The 24,992-nt window shown below is 38.7% G+C and overlaps 1 protein-coding gene across 1 annotated transcript in view; it reads left to right on the forward strand.

Annotated features, from left to right (window-relative positions):
* Positions 1 to 24,992, forward strand: part of LOC135477448 (adenylate cyclase type 6-like) — an 87,161-nt gene that overhangs the window by 17,453 nt on the left and 44,716 nt on the right. Inside the window, 4 exon segments of the mRNA XM_064757554.1 lie at positions 2,371 to 2,453; positions 14,131 to 15,084; positions 21,503 to 21,652; positions 24,215 to 24,336. Of these exon segments, the coding sequence (XP_064613624.1) occupies positions 2,371 to 2,453; positions 14,131 to 15,084; positions 21,503 to 21,652; positions 24,215 to 24,336 (1,309 nt within the window).

Raw genomic sequence — 24,992 nt, forward strand, 5'->3', positions numbered from 1 at the left:
ATTTTTAAAACTGCAAAATTTCTCTAACAATTGTATGAGAAGAGCTTTAAACAGAGGCTTTGGTTGGATCGAGTGTGGCTTTAAGTTGGGATGTGTGTTATATATCTAGCAGAATGCGTCTTTTTACCAAGGGTGTCAGCCTTTTGGCATTTAGGTGAACCTATAACCGCTGTTGAGTCAGTGAAACATATCTGTGCTAAAGGTTAATCAAATAAAGAAATAAATAATGTAAACCACGAGGGTCATCAGGTAAGCGCGATAGACATTAATTGTGATATGGTAGCCCCCGTGATAACATCTTCGAGGTAATATAAATCCGAGACCAACTGAAAACGTGATCGCAACGAGGACTCTCTGTACGTTGTGTACACCAGCCTAAGACGTCAAAGTCCACAGATATCATAAACATATCACACTTTGTGATTGGTAAATTTAATTTAATTGCAATAGATAAATCTTCCTGATGTAGAAAAGGGTATTCATTACAAGTGACAAACGTTTTCCTTGGGGTAAAGCAGGCGATGCAAATACACAAAGACATGTAACTGCTTTTTTCCCACGTGTTATTTATTTAGGGTTCATGGGAATGGAGGTAAAGAGGAGTTCTAGACATAGATAGGATCTCTGGCACTCATACCTGGCCTAACTCCGCTTGACCCGCAACTATTAGAACTGTATGTGTACCGCGTAGAATAAAATCGCCACGTTGGATATATCAACAGTAGGGAACCTAACGCACCCGAGATACACATTTTGATTAACAACAAACTACACATACTGTACCTTGGTACAGAATTTGAATATTGATTTACAAGTTTACAGTATCTAGAATATTTCTTACGCCTTTCTGACGTCATTGAAAACAGGTGAGTCTTTCTCTTCTCGGGGTATACAAATTTGGTTTTGCGATTGTCTACCTGAAAAATCCATTATGGTTAGCGATTGGGGTATGAATATCTGTACCAATCCATACATTTACAAGTGACTGTGAATAGAAGAAGTCGAAGGATAAGCTCATGTGTAGCGTGTTAGTATTGTATTTTGTTTGCTTTATGGTTATCAGATGTGTAAGTCGAGAATCTGAGCAAAGACTGAACAGAAAACATAAATTACACAGATGTGTCTCCCTTTACGTTTCATATTTTATGAGACCGCTTCGGTAGCTTAACGGTAAGCGAGTCCGCCTCGGAATCTGGAGACACGGGATCAAACCCGGGTCATGTCATACCAAAGACTTCTGGTCTTGATACTTGTTGCTACCTTGTATCTCAGCACTGACAGGTTAGAGCAAGGAAAAAGGACTGGTTGGCCCGATGCTTGTCAGTATAATGGGGCAGGGTATGGTGTCATGTCTGGAGTCTTCGGCATGAGGCTTGAGTGGCGCCATGTATTTGGCGACATGAACTTACCCTGTCACAAGACGGCACAGTATGTGTACAAGCACGTAATGACACCTCATATGACCGAAAAATTGTTAAGTACGACGTTAAACCCCAAGCGTACATATTTTTTTCTGCATTATGTAATATATAATTTTTCTTAACGATCCTCATTAAACACAGCATTATGATGAGATGAAATCGGGCAGAGCCCAAGTGAAACCCACGACCATCAGCAGGTTGCTGACTGACCTTCCAACGTAGAGAAAGCTGTTTTAAGTATATGCCTTTTATATAAGCGTATAATACACACACGTGCAAATTAATTAAACTGATTGAAAAAAATCAAAACTTCTGCCTGGAATTAATAAAATTTTAATACATGTTTAATTATTATGTTCCCAGTCAAACAAGATAACTTTTTTATTCAGGACACGGGCGAGTTTGTTTACTCAGCAAAAAGTTCTTGGGGAAAAAAATATTTGTGCGCGCTGTAAATCTGTAACATGCTAATGAGGTAATCACTTTGTTCAACCCTGCGTGCAAATGATACTGTGTGTTCATTAATTAAGTAATAAAGCGAACACAAGCAACAGGCAGAAAGGAGAAAAAAAGTGATTAAAAGAAGAAAAGGGCAGTGTCTGGAAATACCGTATTTGCCCTGAAAATTCGCCCATCGAAATTCATTTTTCGAAGAAAACAAAAGTCATGCAGCTTTACTTTTGGTGTGAAAAAAATCTTCCATCAGGATGTCATCTTTCTTTCTAAGCAAGTCGCAAAAAAACGTTATATACGATTAACAGGACCTTCAGAATCACGCAGAATGAGCAACTGGCTGAAGGACGAAATATTAGGTCATATACAAAATATGCATATATAAATCATCATGAGAGCGCTATGGCGACGCTAAAACTACAGGGAGTAGAAGTGAACTTGTGTGTAACTATCTATAGGTATGTTATATATCTTGGGATCGTCTGTCTGTTCACAGAGATGGCGGAGGCTTTGGACGAACAGTCAGTGACGGAGAGGTTACTTTCAGGCCATGAAGATGCTCTGTGGTTCCGTAAATCAGTAAGTAATCACGTTACCCTTTAATTTACATATAAATATTTTTTATTTATATGTTTTATCAATTTATTTATTTATTTATTGTTTATTTTTTAACGCTATGCTGAAAGATTCATTCAGTTGCGACTAAAACTCAGCATGAATGTTAGCTTAAGACGCAACACAGCTCAACTTAGCACAACTCAGCTCATCTTGTACCACGGTGTTGGCCCCGACGACTTGTTCCTGCAAGTACCGGAAACCTAAATACGGTTATTTACTCTAGGCATCCCGGTTTCCCCCGCCCATAAACCTGACCGCAGTCATACATAAATTTATTATCTCTGATAAACATCAATCAAATAAGTAAATACAGAATAAAGCAACAAATAGATGATAGATGTACATGTGTAGTTCGGACTTCGAGTGTTCAGTGATTCGGATTCCCTGTGTGAACAGCCTGCATGTATAGACTGTTTTCCAGCTTTCACTGGAAGCCGACGAATGCATCTCGACTTGTTACGTTTGTTTGTTGTTGTTTGATTGGTGTTTTACGCCGTACTCAAGAATATTTGACTTATACGACGGCGACCAGCATTATGGTGGGTGTAAACCGGGCAGAGCCCGGGGGAAACCCACGAGCATCCACAGGTTGCAGGCAGACGTTACGTTTGTTGTACTAGTCTGGGAAAAATTGGTGTTAACTATCGGGACATTTTGGATTAGCAAGTCTAAATTGTCCCTCTTTGTTAAAGATACTGACGTTCAAGTTTCTTTATTCAACGGTTACACACATTTTGTCTTAAGGTATATATAAATGTGATTCTAGCCTGGGAACAACTGGTGCTAATTACCGTGGGCTGTGGGATTAGAAAGCCTGAAATACCTTTGCTTTTTAAAGGCACTGACCTTTAAGTTTAGTTCTCTATTTAAGGTGTTTGACGTATTTTCTTTTATAAGGTGTATGTATAGAAGCCTGAAGGGAGTGTCCATACAATATTTTTATACCTCATGAATATTCATAAAGCTGTCTTGAGATTCCATTGGTCAAACCCACGGTGTGTGATGGGTTATTTTCTTTTTCTCTAATTTACACGCACTTTGTACGCGATGACCCAGGAGCCCCTCACCAATGCGTATAAGTTAAATATTCTCGAGTATGGTGTAAATCACCAATCAAATAAATAAATATATAAATGAATATCGGAGATTTTGTGCGATCTCGCCTACTGCCAGGTTAAATATTGTCGATGTGGTAGGGGTAGACTCATAATAGTATAGTACAACAAAATGGTGCTAACTCGAATGTTGTGTACTTATTGTTTCCTTCGGGTTCAGAATACTGAGAAAGCTTTTTTAATTTTACTTCACGTGTTTGAACAAAGAACACTTCGCACAGGAGCATTTTCAGTCACGGCTATGCGTTGAAACGGAATGACGGCTTGCAATAATAATAACTTTCATCATCTTTGCCTTGTTTTCAAAAAAGCGAAAACAAATGTTTTCTTTTGCTTCTTACATTTGAGTATAGCGCCTTTCAATGTCGCTGTCTGTAACTGCTTTTTAACAACTATGACTCGTTCACTATTAACATGAGAATATTTCGGAGAGCCCCCCCCGTGGCCGAACGGTTAGCATGCCAGCACGGCGCAATGACCCAGGAGCCTGTCACCAAGGTGATAGCTGTGCGTTCAATTGCAGCTCATGCTGGTTTCCTCACCGGCTGTATGTGGGAATGTCTGCCAGCAACATGCGGATGGACTTGGGTTCCCAGCCTCCACCCACCCCACCCCCACCACCACCACCACGCCCAGTTTCCACCCACCGCCGTCGTATGAGTGAAATATTTTTGAGTATGGCGTATAACACCAATCTAGTAAAATACATAGATTCTTTCACCTTTAATACATGACCCCTATCCTGCATGGCAGTGATCGCGAACCTCCTGACGTATAGCTACAGTCGACTTTGTATGGTAAGGCAGAGAATCGGCCCCAGAAGCTGTACACCACAAGAAGCGAAACTCAAATATATAGCTGTTAGTAACGACTTACCTTCGTAAGGCCATTTCTTTTAACACGAATATCAACTCAAACAAAAGTGTGTTTCCAGTTTGAATATAATAAACATTGGGACTCGAACTCTTTCTCTAAGTACTTGCTCTTCTCCTGAGTGACTTCACTAACTCACCCTGCCAAAGATTCCTTGACCAGATGACAAAACGCTATAAAGTTTAGGTTCACATATGGAAACAAAACTTAACCAAAACGAAACTTTCAAAGCACTCAGTAATACATACGTGAAAGTTTCAGTAAAACTATTTGTCTGGTTAACGTCGATCTCAAAACACAGTGCTTCATTTCAACCAATAATCGAGAGTGCATTTTTTTTAGCGGGTTTTTACTCAGAAACAAACTCTTCTATGGCGATGTCATTTTTATGGGCGATTCGACAAAGTTTTATATTTTTGATGCGAAAGTTTACAGAATTGTACTGGGATTTTGAAATTTGCACTTTCTTATCGTACCTCTCGCGGGTCGATTCCTTGCCTTACCGTAAAAGGTCCTTTCCAACAAAGGGCATTTTTGTTAACAAATCAAAGTACATGCCCCATCTTCTAATGGCATGCGCTTTCTGATTTAATTAACGTCACGTTTTATAAACGCATGTGAACAAAGCTTCATATATTGCCGTCTCTAAATCTATACGTGTGAAATTATGCAAGTGCTAACAGAAGTGCTAAAGCCTCATATATTACAATATAAATCTATACATGTGAAATCATACAAGCGCTTACAAAACCACTAAACAAAGTAACACTTGCCCTGAATGTTGACAGCGTCCCAACGCTCTTGTTTTACTATTCAAATAACTGAAGTGTTGCACGCAGTTGGCATCAGCCAGGCATTGTTTTCGCGTTTGTTGTTTTTTTTCCATCTCCATGTATCCTCCATGCTGTCCCTCTGTCCACATCACACCCTTTGATTCAACCCCAGCCTCGGAGATGACATCCGAAAGATACTCCCCCCCCCCCCCCCCCCACCAACCCAAGCCCCACCAAAGCCCCACCTATATACTTGGAGTTTCATAAATTTCAAATTTCCTGTGGTCTTAAAGAGATAACATGCTGAATTCTTACTTTACTTAAAGAGAAAGAAAAAAGTATACCCACACCACGTTTTTTCAGTGCTCCTTTGGAGCTTGTTAGGTGAGAGAATACCGGGCCTAGCTCGGAGGAAACCAACGACCATCCATTCTTGCTGACAGACCTGTCCACGTACGACCGGAGAGGAAACCAGCAAGAGCGCGACTTGAACTCGCAGCGACCGTATTGGTGAGAGGGTCTAAGGTCATTGCGCCGCGCTGACACACTAACCACATCGGTTATGGGGGTCCCCGAATGTAATCTGTTGTCATCACTCAGACAATAGAATTTCTGCTAAATTTAACATATCACATGATAATGTTTTGAAAGTATTTAACAAGCAGACTCGTATACCAAGAGTCCCGCCACATGTTATATATGTGCACCCTCATTTGGTTTACGTTCATGTTCGTTATGAGTCTACTAGCAAAGTGTGTGAGACAGATTATTATTATTATTATCATTATCATTATTATTATTATTATTATTAACAAATCCCACAACCTTGGATCCCGCAAGGTTATTTCTTTTGTCTTTTTTTTTGTTTCAAGTTCCATTTCGTATTGGATCGTTTAAGAAATAACGTATGGGTAAGCTCTATGTGTGTGGTTTGGGCAATGGATATAACAAGATAATGTTTTGAGGCGTTAAATTGTAAAGATGAATAATGCCTTTGATCATATGTAAATGTATCGCTCGATTGACATGAATACGTAATCACGCTAAAAACAGTACCATCTACATAGGTTAAAGTGTTGCAGCTTTAAAACACCGGTGGAGACGTGCCCTTGGGCGATCAGTTTTGAAGGCCATTCGAGTTTAATGCCATACACGATGTAAGGTTTTGCGTCTAATGTAGTCTAATGTATACTGCAATATTTATCGTTAAGACGTAATCTATAATTCATTGAAAGAATCTAATCAGGCATTTGATGGACTGTTTCCCGTGCAAGTAAAATAGCAAATGATGTATTAACATTCATTGCCCAAGGACTACATAGTAGCGTAATAAGAAAATTTTAGAGAGAATCCGTGTATTTGCTAGTAAACAGCTTGCTATAAAAGTGTACATCATGGACAACAGAATGTTTGTTGCCTGAGTGATGCTACATTATACTCTTACAGATAACACGCATATCCTATTATTCTGTTACAGATAACGCACATATCCTATTATTCTGTTACATATAACACGCGTATCCTATTATTCTGTTACATATAACACACATATCCTATTATTCTGTTACACATAACACAAATATCCTATTATTCTGTTACATATAACACACATATAATATTGTTCTGTTACATATAACACACATATCCTATTATTTAATTCAGCATAAAGATTGTATTGGACTAAAAGGATACTCTGACATGTACCATTACTGAGTCAAGGCTGTAATTTTTCAGGGTTAATTATACGCTATAAGATTTATTTGTTTTTTTGATTGGTGTTTTACTTTGTCAAGAATATTTCACTTATACCACGTTGACCAGCATTATGGTTCGAGGAAATCGGGAAGAGCCCGGGGGAAACTACGACCATTCGCAGGTTGCTAGAAGGGGTTTCGAGAGCAGAGGAAACCAACATAAGTTGGTCTTGAACTCACAGCGACCTCAGAATCTCCTGGGCCATTGCGCCGCGCTGGCGTGCTAACCGTCTCGGTCACGTGAATATTAATGTATATTTTAACAGAATGTCTGTTGTCTGAGTGATACTAGAATGTATTCTACTGTTGTAAAAGATTATTCTGTAAAATATAACACATTTATATATTCTATAAACTCAACACAAAGATACTATTAAAATAACAGGATATAATGTATAGTTGAATAACAATAACAATAAAAGAATACATTCTAGCATCACTCAGACAACAGACTTTCCGTTAAATTAACAGATTAATTTTTTGAGTGTAGCAGAAAAGATTTAGCGTATGCCATTAAAACATCATATTAGTGTATGCAGTTATAGACATTCACTCGCAATACACAGTTACATCAATGTAGGTCTAATAAACAAAAGCAGTTGGAATAACTGAACAAGCCTGTCATATATAACATAATAGGCGTTGCGATAACACATGTATAATCTATTTTGCTGGGATAGCTTCGGTGGCCTATAATGGTTAGACCCACATTCTCGAAGTCGGGAGACCCGGGATCAAACCGCGAGTCGTTTCGTACCAAAGACTTTAAAAGTGGTACTTTTTGCTTGGCGCCCAGCACTGAGAGTTTAGAGCTAGAAAACGGGACTGGTTGGCCCGGTGTCATCATAATGTGACTGAGTGGGGTGTAATGTCTGGTGTTTTCGGCATGATGCTTCACTGTTGGCAGCACTTAGAGAGCAGAAATCTTTAAACTCGAACATTAATAAGACAAAATTGATAGGCCTAACCCTCTAATAGGTATTATTCAAAATCTTTCAAACTTCTATTTCTGATTTAATGTATATATATATCACACTCCTATCACGAAAATTTCTGGTCATATCCAATTTGGTGAAATAGCACTATACCAGCCAGAAAAGGTCATGTATCGGTGTCACAGGGAGAGTAACAGCCATAGCATTGGATGTTCTACATCGCGTAACCAGCATGTAGGCTTATACGTGTAGTGCATGTATTTACAATTACTGTATATAGGCCTACCCCTCTTTTTCACAGATTGATATAGATTTCACAAAGTTCCATTGGAAGAAAGTAAAACAAAAGACATTGGCATGGAAAGTAAAATTAGAGCATCGAGATATATTTGAAGACGTATATGTAGTAATTCAAACTGACAGCATTGCTCACTATAGACAAGCCGAATATTATCGTGAAATTGACCTGTCCCTTCCTCATCCGAAAGTGTATAATGTAGGCCTGACAGCAATATAGCTGCGATGCCCCACAAAATATTTCTAATATCGCACACGTCCATATAGGCCTACCTGTTGCAAGTCGAAGAACATAGAAATAAGCTGTATAAACAAATATGTACGCCTTTATATCGAAAAGCATCTTAGATTTTGAATTTTATACAAATATATTTACCGACCGCAGTATGCCAGTATATATTGTAGACCTATATTCATCTTACAGTATATAGGCCCTACAGGCTTACATGTACTATGTGGTCAACATTACCGTACCTTTATTATAGTGATATCTAATGATTTGTCCCAGGTGAAATTATGCCATGCCGAGCGCTAATTGCAAACATTTGTACACACTCATGTAGGCCTAATTACATAAAATCGGATTATACTGCCGGTAAACCCTTATGCAAGAAATCACCTGTTGAAGACAATGACTCTACAAGGCGCCTTAATTTGCATAAGACACGGGAGTGAGTCCCTCTGCTGGAACAGCTGGCAGCTATTTGAACCAATCAACAGACAGGTGTGGTCGCGGAGTTAAGGAAGCAGCACTGTGTAGTCCAGAGGCAGATGCTGATAGCGTCATCTCTCATCTTCCACTCTCATCGTCATGAATGGGGGTACCGTCTATCGAGACTTTACCGGTCGGAATGAGAAAGGAAACATTTCGATCGGAGATTCAGTTGTTGAGTGAAACCCAAGAGATCGGCCAGTGTTGTCTGTTTTGGGGAATTAAAAAGCTGACGGAAAACGGTCCCTCGATGAAGCACTGTCAGTGTTATTGACGGTGTATTGTTAAGACTGCGACTATTATAGTAGAACTGGATTTATTTTATAGCGAAGGAAATCAGTGCTGATATCGACTCTCTGCTTATAGCCCTCGATCTCTGGCCCCTAATCGATGTTCTCAGCATGCGCTGAGCTTGGCTAGAATGGAATTCATAGACTGGGATCTAGGGTGTGATAAGAGAACGGTGATGTGCAGGTAAGGTGAACGCTGGTCTCGATATATGTATGTAAGCCTACCAGAGCTGATCGAAAAGGTGGACAATGCTGTCGTCTACCTGTAGCCAATGCTAAGCACTAGCTGTCTCCTGGCGTTGTGACTACAGGTGTGGTGGAGGAATTTTAATCTGCTTTCATTTAGAATATGTATAAGTGGAATGATGCTCCATTTTAGACTCATGGCACTATGGGTACACATGTTTTCAGTGAAGAATTAACAGGATTTTAATTTGTAATACAGTTATTCTAACTTTCCATTGTCTGCCGGAATCTTCATCAAATTACGCAGAATTGCCTGTACTTGTGCATTACCAGTATGCTGACAATAATAGTATATTATTTATACAGTCTTTTAATGATCTGTATGTGTGCATTATGTATTATATAATGTACCGGTACTTTATAAAATGGTGGTTTCCAGAGCACTTGAGGTAATGACGTAAGCCTTAGATCTGTTCCGAATTATCTAAGGAGAAAATATAGCTTAAAAACTAGGTAGATCTGTGTATGTAAATGAGGAGATAAAGCAGATTAGCTACTTTCACCTGAATGAAAGCATGTGTAGGCTAATTAATATAAGTATGGCGAAGGTGGATGGCATTCTAATGGATTAGAGACAAATTAATGTATGGATGATGATGATGGCAAAATAAAAAATGGTAAAGTATTGAGTCAAGATAAAGCTATTGTTTTTCAGAGAAACAAGACTTTTGTATTACATGAAACATGAAATCAGTACATTTATTGGGTTATGTACACTTTACATACACTTACCCCAGAATAAATAGTGCATTGTCCGTTGTTAAATTGTTCAGTTTGTACAGCCAAGGAAAAGCTTACAATTAACGCTTGGTTTTGCACTTTTAATGTGAAATGTACACCTAGGAGAACAGAATGCATGGAAAATGTACACCTGTAAGCCCAATCGGCATTTCAGAGGTCTAGCGAGTTCACACAGATATGGGGGGGGGAAAAGGTGGGTACTCTCGCAAACTAGCGTAGATAACGGGTGTTATTTAATGGCTGTTGTTAGATTGTATATACATCCGTCTGTTGACTCGATGCCGCCGTTTGCACCATAGATTTAGCCAGAATTAGAAATCAGGCCATCTCATTTCCATTTTCTCCTATTTTTGCCCTATCCCACCTTTGTACATTTTCTCAGAATAGGATGTCTTAAAGACACTCTGCCCCCCCCCCCCCCCCCAACTGGCTAAACCTATGGTTGGCACCTAACATAAAATCCTGTCCTTCTCTCAGCTAAAATCTGTATTAACTCCTGAGACCCCACAAAAGCCTATTGGGATTATTAGTGCGGAACACATTGAAAATGAAGATCACCTAATGAAGCATGCGAAATATAAAAAAAAGGCATGACTGTGTAAGGGTATAGCTTTATGATTTAGGTGGCTTAGGATTTTTACACTAATGTATATCCTGCAATACATCCTTGCATTACATTATATTAAAGTTATACAAATATAACATATACAAAGAGGCAATATATACAAAGGAGGAATATGACATTTAACTGATATCCTCAGGGAAGTCTATGAGCCATAAAACATCTTTTTAAACTACAGTGTACACGTAGGCTTAACATTCTCATGGCTATTAAGAAGTGGTTTACAGTTTTACAGGGTATAAGTAGATGTATAGAATGTCGGTAACAATGGTGGAGGTAGATATTGTGACTGTAGGGTTGTTGGCTGATGTTGGTATGTACAGGGGCTGGTGCCGGAACTCGGGGGTGGCAGGTGGGATGTAGTTGTGGGTTGGGGGGGGGGGGGTGTTGATTAAAGTAGGGGAGGCTTAGGCATACTGAGGGATACTACTTCTACTGCATCGCCCCCACCCCAACCCCCACCCCCCCTCAATTTTTGTAATTTTTCACTGTTCCTGTATAATACCAACTGACCTATTTGAAAAGTAGAAATTCCTGGCTTGTCAACCAGCTCAAGGAATAAACATGGAGTTATTTTTAGTTATTTGACCCAGTTTTGGCATGTTTTATCATTGAAGACCATGTGCATGTAATACGAAGGACATGTGACAACCAAGGATCAGGGTATGGTGCTTTATAAGCCCGCTTGTCTGCACCCCAGGTGGGAAGTAATATCAGAATACGACAGATCTGACATGTAAGCTGTGAGGCTGAGACAGACCATGTACGTGTATGTGTTACATGCAGTCACAGTAATCGTAACTAGAGAATCTTGTTATGAACTTTTTGTTATGAATTTTTGAAACGTGTCATGTGTTTAGCCCTACGCACATCAGAAAGGTGAAAATAACGCGAACGCATACAAGGAAGGAAGCGCGTTGCCAGTGAAGCACAATGCACAACATGTACCTGTAGTTTTCTGTATTACTGCTGATATTTTATATCTAATATGATATCTTTTATCTGTCTTTCGCATGTTACATGTAGATCTGCGTGTATATGTGAATCTTTCTGTAGACATACTGGAAGGGATGCACATTGTACATGACTGTCATTTGCTGAGGTTTGATACTTGAGGTTTTGATATATTTAATTTTAGATTTAATACACAATATTTCTTCAAATGCACTGATTAGTATACTGTTAAAATAATAGCATTAAATTACTGAAAGATTTGGTTTGAACCTTGTCAGACCTGCAGGTTCTTACAGTCGGATTGTTGTTTCTATGTTCCAAGCACATGTTCGACCTGTTTAAATCTAGAAGAAACTTGCAAGGTTTCTTTATCGGTATCATCATGAACAACATTAGCGGTATTTTTCAGCCTAATAATTTTGTTTGCAAGGATTCTTTCATGAATTCAGAATATTTTTTTAAGCTTTTTGCCCTTTTCATGCTATCTATGTGTATTCAAAATGAATTTACGGAGTTGTCTACCTAGACAGGAGAACAGAAGTAAGAAAAAAAAAGAAGGAAAGTCCAGGACAAATTCCTGGTTGGGGTATTATTAACTGTAGTTTGGAAATTTTACTGGCAAGAATGCATGTTGTTATTTCGTCATTATGCAAGATGAAAACATCATAAAACATTTTTGTGCCAAAAAAAAAAATACAGGGTACATCTACATATGTGGGTTACAGTGTGGGTTAAAATGTGGGATCCAGTGAATTTAACACATGTGGGTTGAGAATGTTGGGGCTGGATCTTCATATAAAGCTCAGCATACACCGGAATTTAAAGGATACTGTATAAGAAAAGTTACCACATGACTTGTATAATTATGGTTTTATGGAAAATGAAGAAAGATATGCACAGCAATGAGAAGTATTTTTCATTTTTGAGGCATTATTTTAAATTTCGTAGTATTAACCCCTCCGTTTTATGCATATTTTTGATCAGTGCTCAGCAATGATTGGAAATAATATCATCGATGAACATACTGAAACATAGGACCAGTTTGGCACCTCCAAATGGGGTTCTCCCAACACACAGGACCAGTTTGGCACCTCCAAATGGGGTTTCCCAATCCACAGGACCAGTCTGGCACCTCCAAATGGGCTTCTCCCAAAACACAGGACCAGTTTGGCACCTCCAAATGGGCTTCTTCCAAAACACAGGACCAGTTTGGCACCTCCAAATGGGCTTCTCCCAACACACAGGACCAGTTTGGCACCTCCAAATGGGGTTCTCCCAACACACAGGACCAGTTTGGCACCTCCATATGGGGTTTCCCAAAACACAGGACCAGTTTGGCACCTCCGAATGGGTTCCTCCCAAAACAAAGTTGTTGTGACAGCTGCATATATCACCATTGACGTCACCACAGCAGTCTACCTAATTTCCAGACTTCCCACTGGGACCTTAAATAGGAAAACTGTAGTTTAACGCCATTGTTATGCCTTAAGTATGCTAGGAGGCCTTTTTGTACTTAAAAGCATCTTTTTTTAGGCCACATCCTAAACTGCATGTTCAGAAATAAAAACCAAGCATTTCATGTACAAGGATCCTTCAAGACCCAGCTCATATCAGCTCGACTGTTGTGTCAGATGTTATTTACAGCTTGTGTATGCCAAAAAAAAAAAAAATGCGACGCTACGTGTACTTTAGTCTGGATGTATTTACTGATACAATAATCAGGCATATGTCTATCAGCAACTGCAAGTGACCTGAACTGCGTACAACCAGTTGACTCAAGTCTTGAACTGCGTACAATCTGTTGACTCAAGTCTTGAACTGCGTACAACCATTTGACTCAAGTCTTGTCACAGGTTCTCGTAAATGACGTGCTTAAAGCATTAAATCACCCTTCTGTGTTACACTTCCCGCAGCATGGTGATTCAGTTGGCCAAAAAATTGAAGTCATTTTTGTGCCTACTATTCGTGTACTCCTTGATGTTGTTTAGGATTTCCTTGTAGCTCATCAATTGGACACTGTGAGGGCATTATTATATATAGAATAATAAAATTTGTGCAGAGCCCTGAAAAGGGTCAGTCAAATCAATGTAAATACTGTATGTCTCCAAAATCAAATTTTGTATATAAGTGCATTTTTGTAAATTGAATTCAGAGTTGCCCTTTTTTTATGCAAAAAGTTTAAGGAATTCGGGTTACACATACGTATTATACACGTTAGTGTAAAGTAATGGGGACAGTTTGGAGAAGTTTGTTGCTGTTAAAATGTAGATGTAAATGCTGTACAGATGTTCCCGTACTTTATATGGTAATTGGTCGTATGTTCTAGATCCTCATGATGACGGCCTCCGGCGGAGACAAAAAGGGAGGGGCCAGCGGGGATCACCATGACAACAGCAAATCCCCAGGGGGGATAGTTGAGGTCGAGGGCAACGGGCAGGCTTTGCATCCCGTGGTGGCCGGACAAGGTGGTAGCCAAAAGACCAATCAGAATGGCACATTCCATGGTAACGTCGTCCAGGATGTTAGTACAGAAAATATACACATACTGCCCGACTCATTGCCTATTAACACTGATAACAATGCCCGGAACAAAGTGTCACCAGTGAGTTCAAGACCGGCTACAGCGAACTCTATGGCGCGCAAGTCGGCATGGGAGCGTGCTCAAGAACACTACGAGGCGCAAGCCAAGGAGTCCCGTCGGAAGGGGACCAAAGTGAAACCGTTCAAATTGGACGAGGAAGAACTTGTGAGTCAGAACTTCACGTGTGACAAGAGGACTATTGCGAAAATATTCCGTTCTAAGAAGTTTAAAACACCCAAGCTAGAGCGACTGTATCAGAGATATTTTTTCAAACTGAACCAGACGAATTTGACTGTGTTGATGGCGCTTGTGTGCATCGTCAGTGTCCTTCTCATTATCTTCTACTACATTGGCGGCGCCACTGTCCCGGCAAGGGGGGTAACTCTGGGTGTTTTTGTGATACTGTTTATTGCCATGGAGATTCTGTGCAATAGGGGAGCATTTAATCAAATACAGCTGGTTGTGATGTGCTATGTGATTGTGAGTCTTCTGTTAGTCATGGTCATTTTGATTGCGGTGGACAGTGACCCGCGCAGTGCCTCTAATGGCGTCTGGTGCACTGTCTTCTTCATTTATATGGTGTACTCTCTGCTGCCGGTGCGCATGCGTCTGGCGGTGGGCTCGGGACTATTTCTCTCTGTGATACATATCACCTGTGTTGTTGCTGTCAATCACCACGACTCCTTTCTCTGGAAGCAGGTAAGTCACTTCATAAAAGTATGATTTTTTTTTTTATCTATCCCTTTCATGCTTTTTGTTGTGCATTTAATATTACTATACAGTTACTTCAGAAGAGTTTGAATTTTAGAACGCAAATGCTGTAAATTAGCACCAGTGTAAAACTCGCAAAAAAATGCGCAAAAAAAAAAAAAAAAAAGAAGAACCCTAAAGAAATGAACAAGCTAGTAAAGGCATTCAGACTGTACACATGTGTAAGCTTTAACGAAGCATCTCTTACATGTAGCTCAGATATACTTGTAAACTGTTGTACCGTAATTCCTTATCCTTTTCACGTATGGATGAGCAAATTTTAGTGCAATTTATGCATTTTTTTAATATAATTTTGGAGACAAAACTGCATTGGTCGGATTGGCCAGTTTCAGGGTTTCACAAAAAGTATGGTTTTATCAATCTATGAAGAATGATGCCTTAAGAGTAATAGCTTGAATAAACAACTTGCAAACATGTGAAAAGGCTGAAGAATTACAATGACATGTGTACTACAGTGTATGTACATTTTTGGAGGTGACCAGAACATGGTCATGGGTTTCTCCCAGACTCTGCCTGGTTTTTCTCGCACCATAATGCTGGGCAAGGTCTTGTAAGCGAAGTATTCTCGAGTACGGCATGAAAACACCAATCAAATAAATAGATAGATGAATAAATGTTGAGTTAAATAAATACAAGGAGGCTTGCCTACAGTTCTGATTAAATAAATGGGCAAATGCTGTTAAAAGAAAAGACAACACTAGACAAAATGTATATGTACAAATGCATGTACTAATAAAAAGTCCCATTTAAAGTTGAAAAAAAAAAGTCACCTTTTATTTTTGTGATGTAGATAACCAAGAAGTGCTAACGTAGGGAAAATCAATGCCACCATGCTCTCAGTTTCAAAAAAATTAAAGGCGAGATATTTCTACCACCAGAGAAGATATCTGTTCCACTGTTTTCCTTCTGATTACGAGACATTTCTGATATACGTGTACTTTAAAGCCATTTTCAACAAGGATGTGGTAATTTGATACATCTATACATGTACATGTACGTCTGGCGGTATTCCTTAAGGTTTCAACCATGAGGCCACAATGCGTTGCCTTTATTGTAATAATAAGGGGGACTGTACTTCGCACAACAAAAGAGTGTCTCACCTCTAATATTGAACAGCCAAGGATATGGATGACATGAGATGTTTCGGGTTTCTCTGAAATGGTATATCTGAAATGGCCGTGTAAGAATTGTAGATTAAAAGGTCTGAGATTCATAGTTACAGATACAAAGTACATGTAGGTAATGAAAAATACCTATGTCTGTCAAAAGGTTAGCCAAAAATGTTAAAGAGTGTGTCAAACATCCATTTGAGGCCATTTTGCAGGGTGTCCAGATTTCATTTTCACTTATCTCTCCCATGTTAAAAATGCTGAAAATAGGGTGTTCAAATTGCACCAGTTTTCTGTTTCACTCGTCCTCTTCAGGATGAGAGGATGAGTAGTTGGCTAAACCTGTGATGCTGGTTTAGGTCTGAATGAACCCCTTTTCTAAAATTACTATGCTTGTGTGTTTTGTTGTCTTTTCTTCTGATTATCATTTCAGGTGAGCTCGATTGTAGTTGATCTGCGTGTATATTCGCAATGATTTGGGTTTATAAATATATTCATGTACATGCATTTTTAATAATTTTTCACTGCTGCCAGTAAGTGGAGATCTTATACATGGCATTATAGACCCGGATGCCTGAAGAGATAAAGGCTTTTGTACAACTACCTGTGCAAGTAATTGTAACACCGATTTCATCGCATGCTTGGTATCTGATGCGCAGCAATGTTGCCCGCAGGGTAAAGCGCTGACCTGTCGAAAATTGGTTTTGCGATTCACAAGTAAAAACAACATCCGTCTTGATTATCAGTTCCATTGACTCTATAATGTTACTTGTCAATTATTCAGTGAGCTCTGCTTGAGGGAATTTTTTTTCGTTTTTTTAGGTTTTCATTTTTTGATGGTTTTCTGATCAAAGTCACTGCTGGCAGTTGTTGAAGCTAGGAATGACATAAACACAAGAGGATCGTCTCTAAGGCAGGAAATTCATGCTCTTGGCTAGGATTAACAACTTCCTGTACATTTATATAGTATGCATTTACTGCACATGTGTACATGGTTGTAATTCAGCTCTCATGTTTGTATCAATCAATAAAACAACTGAGTGTATAAAAGCTGCCTAAAGGAAAAGCGTATTTCTGATACATGTATGTGTATAGTCATGCTCAGGTAGCATTATACAATTTTACATACCTGTACATGTAATTGATAACATGTGCTATGATCATCTGACAGGTGAATTGTACATGTACATCTTCGAAATTTTACACCTTGGATTTTGGACATGTACATTACACCATTGAAACTGGCAATGTGCCCCTTTGAAATCAAACATGCACACCATTGAAATTGGACATGTACACCTTTGAAATTGGACATGCACATGTGCACCTTAGAGATTGGACATGTTCATGTGCACCTTAAAAATTGGACATGCACACCTTAGAAATTAAAGGCGTACACCATTGAATTCGGACATGCACACCATCGAAATTAGGTTTGTACAGGCATTAGGCATGTACATTAGAGATGGAGATGTGCACCTTTGAAATTGGACATGCACACGTATGAAATTGAATATGTACACCATCATGACCATGTACACCTTAGCGATTGGAGATGTGCACCTTTGAAATTTGGACACACGTATGAAATTGGATATGTACACATTAGTGATTGGAGATGTGCACCTTTGAAATTGGACACACATATGAAATTGGATATGTACACCATCATGACCACCTTTAGAAGAGCATTTGTGTTTCATCATGAGTCTAGGTGAATGTAATAACACAATCTTTTAATACCTGTACATGTACATGTCAACATGCTTTTAATGCATGTACCTGTAAGTGATTATCATATGGTGCATGGTTATGCCATCAACATGTTTGGTTGGCATGCTGCATGTATATATGTATTCCATCACAATGTCCCAGAAGCCCCTCACCAATGCAATCCCCAGCTCATTCTGGCTTCCCTTCTGGTCGTACATGGGAAAGTCTGCCGGCAACCTTTCTATGGTCATTTTCAACAGTTGTCATACAACCTGTTCAGGTCTTCTTACATGAAGTTTGTCTTTATCATTCACTAAACAGTATATTGGTGATCTGGTAGCTTTACAATACATATGCATGTAGCAAAGGCTGTGAAAGATGTTTACCAATGTTCACTGGATTTAATGGAAACCACAGACTCTCCAAATGGTACATCTTATCTGGACCCATATTTGTATTAAGACCAAAATGGTTTCCTCTCTCGCAGACTGTATGACAAGAGGGATAGTTTCAATTTTGGCATTGTAAATTATCTTAATTTGGACAGCAGTATACTGAAACGTCTTGCATATGGTGTGTGCAGGCAGTATCCTGCCTTTGCTAGATCCTCAGTGTTGTGTGACGATTTCAAACAATGTCACAAGTTATTACTGCAAAGAATTGCGTATCAAGGTTATTCCATCACTTCAAGTTTCTTAAATTTTACTATGAGTAAAACTCTCCTGTAAGTAAATATGTACAGAGCGTACTTCCTTAGTTCTTTGGTAGTTTATGTTAAACATCGTTTTGGGAATTGGCCTTGTCATTGTGATTATTGACCCAGAACGTTCTTATTGGTTGACAGCCGGTATACAGATGTTTGTTTTGACACATAAATTCCACTGATACAGTATATGTACGCAGATCTGCTGACTGATGGGTGATAGTTCTTTGGTTACAATATGCCATCGGTGGGAAGTTCATCAATTACTTGCCAAAGGTCCGTGGTTCACTCTGGACTCTTAGTTTCCTCGACCATGTCCACCTGTGACTTTCTTCGTAGGGGGTCATGCAGGGGTCATATTGTAATGTTGGATCATTCCTTTGTTTCTCAAAATGAAAACGTTGATGATGTCATCACAAGTATAACTTTGTAAATTGCAAATATTCTTCAACGTTAAAGTGATTGTATGTTATTCACCTCCGTGTTGTTTTGCAATAAGATGAATGGAATTTGATACATTTCACAATCATTGCAAACATAGTGGATGACCTCAAATTTTGTCGAGGTAATCACACTGAAGAGCTCAAAGAATCAAAACATTTTGACCCCTGGCATAAAAAAAGTGGGAAAAGTGTTGGCATATCAGGCTGTAAACTGTAATCAGTGTCTGATATAGGGTGCGTGAGAAGAGTTGGTGGGGGGGGGGGGGGGGGGGTGATCTGGGCAGCCGATCTCATTAGGTTAATTATAGACTGTACTCAGCAGGTGTCACACTGGTCCGTTGAGGTGTGAGCTTCTGACAGAGGTGTCTGTTACCTGTTGGCATTACGACAGATTAACTGTGATGTCCGTGACATATTGATTTACACACACACATTCAATATCCCCCAAATTATTGAAGCTAAGCAGCTGTCTTTGTACAGATAGGGTATCTGTTGGCTTCAGTTTATTAGGTGTATATATTTTTTTTAAAATCGTAGTATTGACTTGTTTGTGTTCATCTACTTTATTTGTATGTATTTCACAAGACATTTTAAACCTGTATAAAAATGTTGCTCATTTAAGAATTCATTTCGCTTTGATGAGTAATAAAGGAAAACCAGTACAAATTTGTGGCCAGATGGTAGAGTAATATAGACGTACTAACAATTGTAAGCCTGAAGGCCACCTGAAATAATAAATCTGATGAATGAAGCCAGTTGATAGGTACTGTATTTTTTTATTTGTGGAACTTGCAAGGAGCAATCCATGGCTATGCTTATATCCACTGTGACTGAGGATGTGGAATTATTGCATATATCCACTGTGACTGAGGATGTGGAATTATTGCATATATCCACTGTGGCTGAGGATGTGGAATTATTGCATATATCCACTGTGACTGAGGATGTGAAATTATTGCATATATCCACTGTGATTGAGGACGTGGAATTATTGCATATATCCACTGTGGCTGAGGATGTGGAATTATTGCATAGATCCACTGTGACTGAGGATGTGGAATTATTGCATATATCCACTGTGATTGAGGACGTGGAATTATTGCATATATCCACTGTGGCTGAGGATGTGGAATTATTGCATATATCCACTGTGACTGAGGATGTGAAATTATTGCATATATCCACTGTGACTGAGGATGTGGAATTATTGCATATATCCACTGTGACTGAGGATGTGGAATTATGGCATATATCCACTGTGACTGAGGATGTGGAATTATTGCATATATCCACTGTGACTGAGGACGTGGAATTATTGCATATATCCACTGTGACTGAGGACGTGGAATTATTGCATATATCCACTGTGACTGAGGACGTGGAATTATTGCATATATCCACTGTGACTGAGGACGTGGAATTATGGCATATATCCACTGTGACTGAGGACGTGGAATTATTGCATATATCCACTGTGACTGAGGATGTGGAATTATTGCATATATCCACTGTGACTGAGGACGTGGAATTATGGCATATATCCACTGTGACTGAGGACGTGGAATTATTGTAGTGGTCTGTGGATGTATGTGGTAATGTGTTGATTATGCCAATTGGACATTTTTGTGACTTTCGTGTTCCACACTCATTCAACAGGCAAACCAAACAAACCACTGGCTCACCATGTTGTGTATTATTAAACTGAGATATATTTGAATGTAGGGCCTAAAACCCTGAATAAGTGGATATTTAAAGGACAAGAAAACTTAAATATCAAACCAATACCATTGAATAGAGTATGCGTTTTGTCACGGGTGCATGCCATAAAAAAATTCTATTATGTATTTCAAGTTGGAAAATTATAAATACATTCAGCGTCAAAGTCCGCTGTGGGCAACTCTGTTTTGCCTAAGAACTAGTCTTGAAGTCTTCTGTGTTAGGAGGAGAATTGCCTTCAGAAAACGCTGAAGAGCAGTTTGTACATTTCCAGTAGAACTCTTCTTTCCAGAAGGTAGTGAACAGTATAACTCATTTACCGTTTGACAAAAGGGAAACCAGAATGTTGGACGAAGGTTCCGAGTTTACACGAACAAGCCAGCAGTTTTATCGACTTTGATTGGCTGAGAAGAAACACACCCCCAGCATAAATTACAGAGTGTTAGAGATGGAAAATGCCATGGACTCAGGGATTTATGCCAGCTTTGCCGTTTTCAGGCTTTATGTGTATGGCGAGGAAAAATCGCAAAATTATGCAGCAGACACCACCAGATAGAAAAAAATGTGCTCTTTTCAGCCTGTAGTGCCATTTTTTAAAGTTTTATTCTCCTTTAAGAGAATAGATAAATAATGTAAAATGAACTTTTTTCTTTCTCCTTCAGATTTTAGCAAATATATTTATTTTTATGTGTGTGAATGTGGCTGGGATGTTCACACATTATCCGACAGAGGTGGCTCAGCGTCAGGCCTTTCTAGAAACACGGAGGTGCATCGAGGTGCGACTCAACACCCAGCGAGAGAATCAGGAACAGGTGAGGTTATCTATACATGTATATGATTGGACTTACATATTTCAAACACAAATATGAAAAGCTAAGAAAACACTAAAAGGAAGTATGTATCAGATACAAGACAATAAGTCACTGACCAAGAAAATAGTTTGATTTTTTTGTTTTTTTTTGTTTTAGAATTTTTTTTAACTGAGTAAAATGATATTACAACATGAGATTCTACGTTGGTCTGTAGTGAACCGATGTGTAACAGTGAAACTGCATCCATTTTTTTTTTGCTTGATATAACTTGTTTCAAGGTCCAGTTGCCAAACGTAGTCATAAATCCATACTTACGTATGTGTATACATTTAATATAATGATGAAATGTTGTAGTCTATGTGTAATACATGTAAGTTGTCAAAACCAGATATGACGTCATAATCACTGGTCCCAATATTGTCAGAAAAGACCACCATAGATTTCGAACATTTAAAATATTCATTTTTCTAGGTTGAAAAAATTTTAAAAAATAAATCGAACCATTACATCTGTATATGAACAGTCTTTAGTGGTTTTTAATCTGATATACTTTACAGCTGTGTTTTCTTTGCCTTTAATGTCACCTTTTTATCTTATTCCAAGAGTTCTTCTATTCATCTGAAAAGAAAGGGTTGTTTTTTTTGTCATGTGAACCTTTAGGACAAATACTGTGTAGTTCATTGCACAGTTGACAGCTCCATTTTTCATCTTACTGGAAACTCCTTTGATGGTATACAAATATGTCATGCTCTTATTGATTTAGGTTTACAATACAGGTGATATTTCGATTTGAGAGAATCAGGAATGGATGACTCATTTTGACTGGCACGAGGTCATCGTCCTAGACATACTCGATGATGGAGTTTAATATACTACAACAGTATGAGTTGTGGATCGAGGGTAGTGCTAGGCTTTAATTGTGTTCCAGTTGCTAGGATCCTTTAGGCTGCCCAATTCTACTGATTAGCATAGGCACACATACACATCACCTATTGTTTATGACCGCTGTTGCAGAATAAAGCACTGTGAAGTAGCGATACATGGCTGAGATTCGTTTATGTTAGCATTGTCACAATTCAGAGTTTTAGGCTTCTGATTCGTCAGTCCACTCGGATAGGTTACCCCATCCACCTAACAGTCGAGGAATGCAGACTCAAGCGTTGGACATTTTTTCTGCTTACCTAGAGAGTGTACAGGCTAATAACTTTCCTTGTCTTCATTTTGAAAGGAGTTTTAATGATTCAACAGCAGCTAAAGACAACAATACGTGAAAAAAACTTGTGGTGATATTGTTTTGAGACAGTTAAATTACACACCCTTCCAAACTGAATTTCTAGAATTTCCCCCTTTCCTGATGGTCTCACCTAGCTGTTTAGATGCTTTCACCTAGCTGTTTAGATGGTCTGACGTAGCTGTATATAGATGGCCTTATAAAAGGCAACATAGATCAATCGGAATACATTTTCCTTTTTTTCAAAGATTGCCTTGTATTTTTTTTTTCTGCACAAAGTGAGCACTCTGGCTGTACCTTGTGAGAGACACACCGCAACCTTTGGTGCTTTAAAAATCAGTGTGAAACCATGGGTGTCTTTGAGTATTAATCCATAACGACATAGCCAGCTTAATGACAGAGCACAAAAAAGGTTTAAACATCTGAGCATTCCCTTTCCTCACCGCTTTGAAATAATGGCCAGTAATCCATGAATATGGCGCCATGTTGGAAATCCATGTGGTGCAGCCTTATGTACACGTACAAACACATGCAGTCAATATTGTGGTAATATTTTAGAGAAAATCATCTGATCAGGATGGGCTAATTAATTTCTACGAAGTTCATATGATCCCTCTACCTTAACTATACATGTTAGTCTTCATGCCTTTATGAACAGTTGCAATGAAAGCACGACTGAGATACTTGTTTAGCTGTTATTTGACATGGAACTCATTCACGGACTACGAATTTGAACTTTGATATGGAATTCATGCCTGGAATATTCATTGTCTGCCCGGCATCATTGAAAACTGATGACCGCTTCTCTCTTGTGTGTTACCGGCTTTATTTATTATTTGTATAATTTCTTACATACCTTTATCTTTGGGAGCTAGTGTTAAACATTGTTGTGGAAATGGATCTTGTGATTATCGACTTGGAACGCCCTTTACGGACTACGAATGGTATAGGAATGTCGAACTTGACGCTTATATTCAGAATCGGAGTCTTCATCAGTTATAATTTCAAGTTGCTAATTTTTAAATAAAAGTTACTGATATACTTTATTGGTTGAATTTGCAGAGGGTTTTATACGTGTAGGGTAAATAAAATATAGGTAACCATGTGGCAACTAAATGCTTCAGTACACTTAATGCATGCTTTGTTTTTTGTCATTATTTATAAGATGTTTGTCCATATGGCTAATGGACATTGCCAATTACATGTAGTCGTACACGAATGATAATGTTAAATGAAATGTGCATGTAATTTGCTTCCTGTTAAAAGCCTATTTAATTTAAACTTTGTTTCTTGAACATTGCTTATAAATGTTATTCTGATGGTCATCACAGGAGCGCCTTTTACTCTCGGTCCTGCCGCGGCACGTTGCCATGGAGATGAAGGCAGACATCGCTGGCAAACCCAAGGACACAATGTTTCACAAGATTTACATCCAGCGGCATGAGAACGTCAGGTAAGTGGTGTTTGATTACAGATTAGCTGGATAACGAGCAAGCTGTCAAGGTATGCTCAGGTTATAAGTCCCGAAATTACAGGCCATGTGTTCATATTTGTGAATGATTTAATATCAACCATAAAGCCCACAAACATGGAATTGTTTATTATGAAAAAGGGTCCTCTCTGTATGTCTCTAAAACACAATGATGGTTCCTTAAATCCAAAGTTTGTCAACAAAGTTTTGCGTAAACCTGCCAACAATATCAATTTTTAAAACACCTGTTTTAATGGCAGAGAGTCATGAAATAATGAAGTGATATTGTGATGATTTAGGAAAGTGATAGCTGCAAAAGTTGATTGGATGTGCGGACATTGAGGGCCTGATCTAGCCTAAATTTGAACCCCAGATACATGGTTTGGATGTTGAAACTAGGAAATAGAATAAAGAATCGTGAGAAGAAAATATATGGATTGTTTTGTGTAAAATTGACCCGTGACTGTAACACGATTATAAAAGAATGAAAGAAAGCAGAAGTGCACATATATGTATAGTGGTTCTGAATTCTTTAGTTTATAAGTGATATAGAGTTACCTCATATGCAGAAGTTTTTCTGACAGAGTTATAGTGGAGAGAAACTGATTTCATCACAAAGAAATATGGGGAATAGAAGT

The sequence above is a fragment of the Liolophura sinensis genome, chromosome 11 (genome assembly GCF_032854445.1).
Source record: "Liolophura sinensis isolate JHLJ2023 chromosome 11, CUHK_Ljap_v2, whole genome shotgun sequence".
NCBI lineage: Eukaryota > Metazoa > Mollusca > Polyplacophora > Chitonida > Chitonidae > Liolophura > Liolophura sinensis.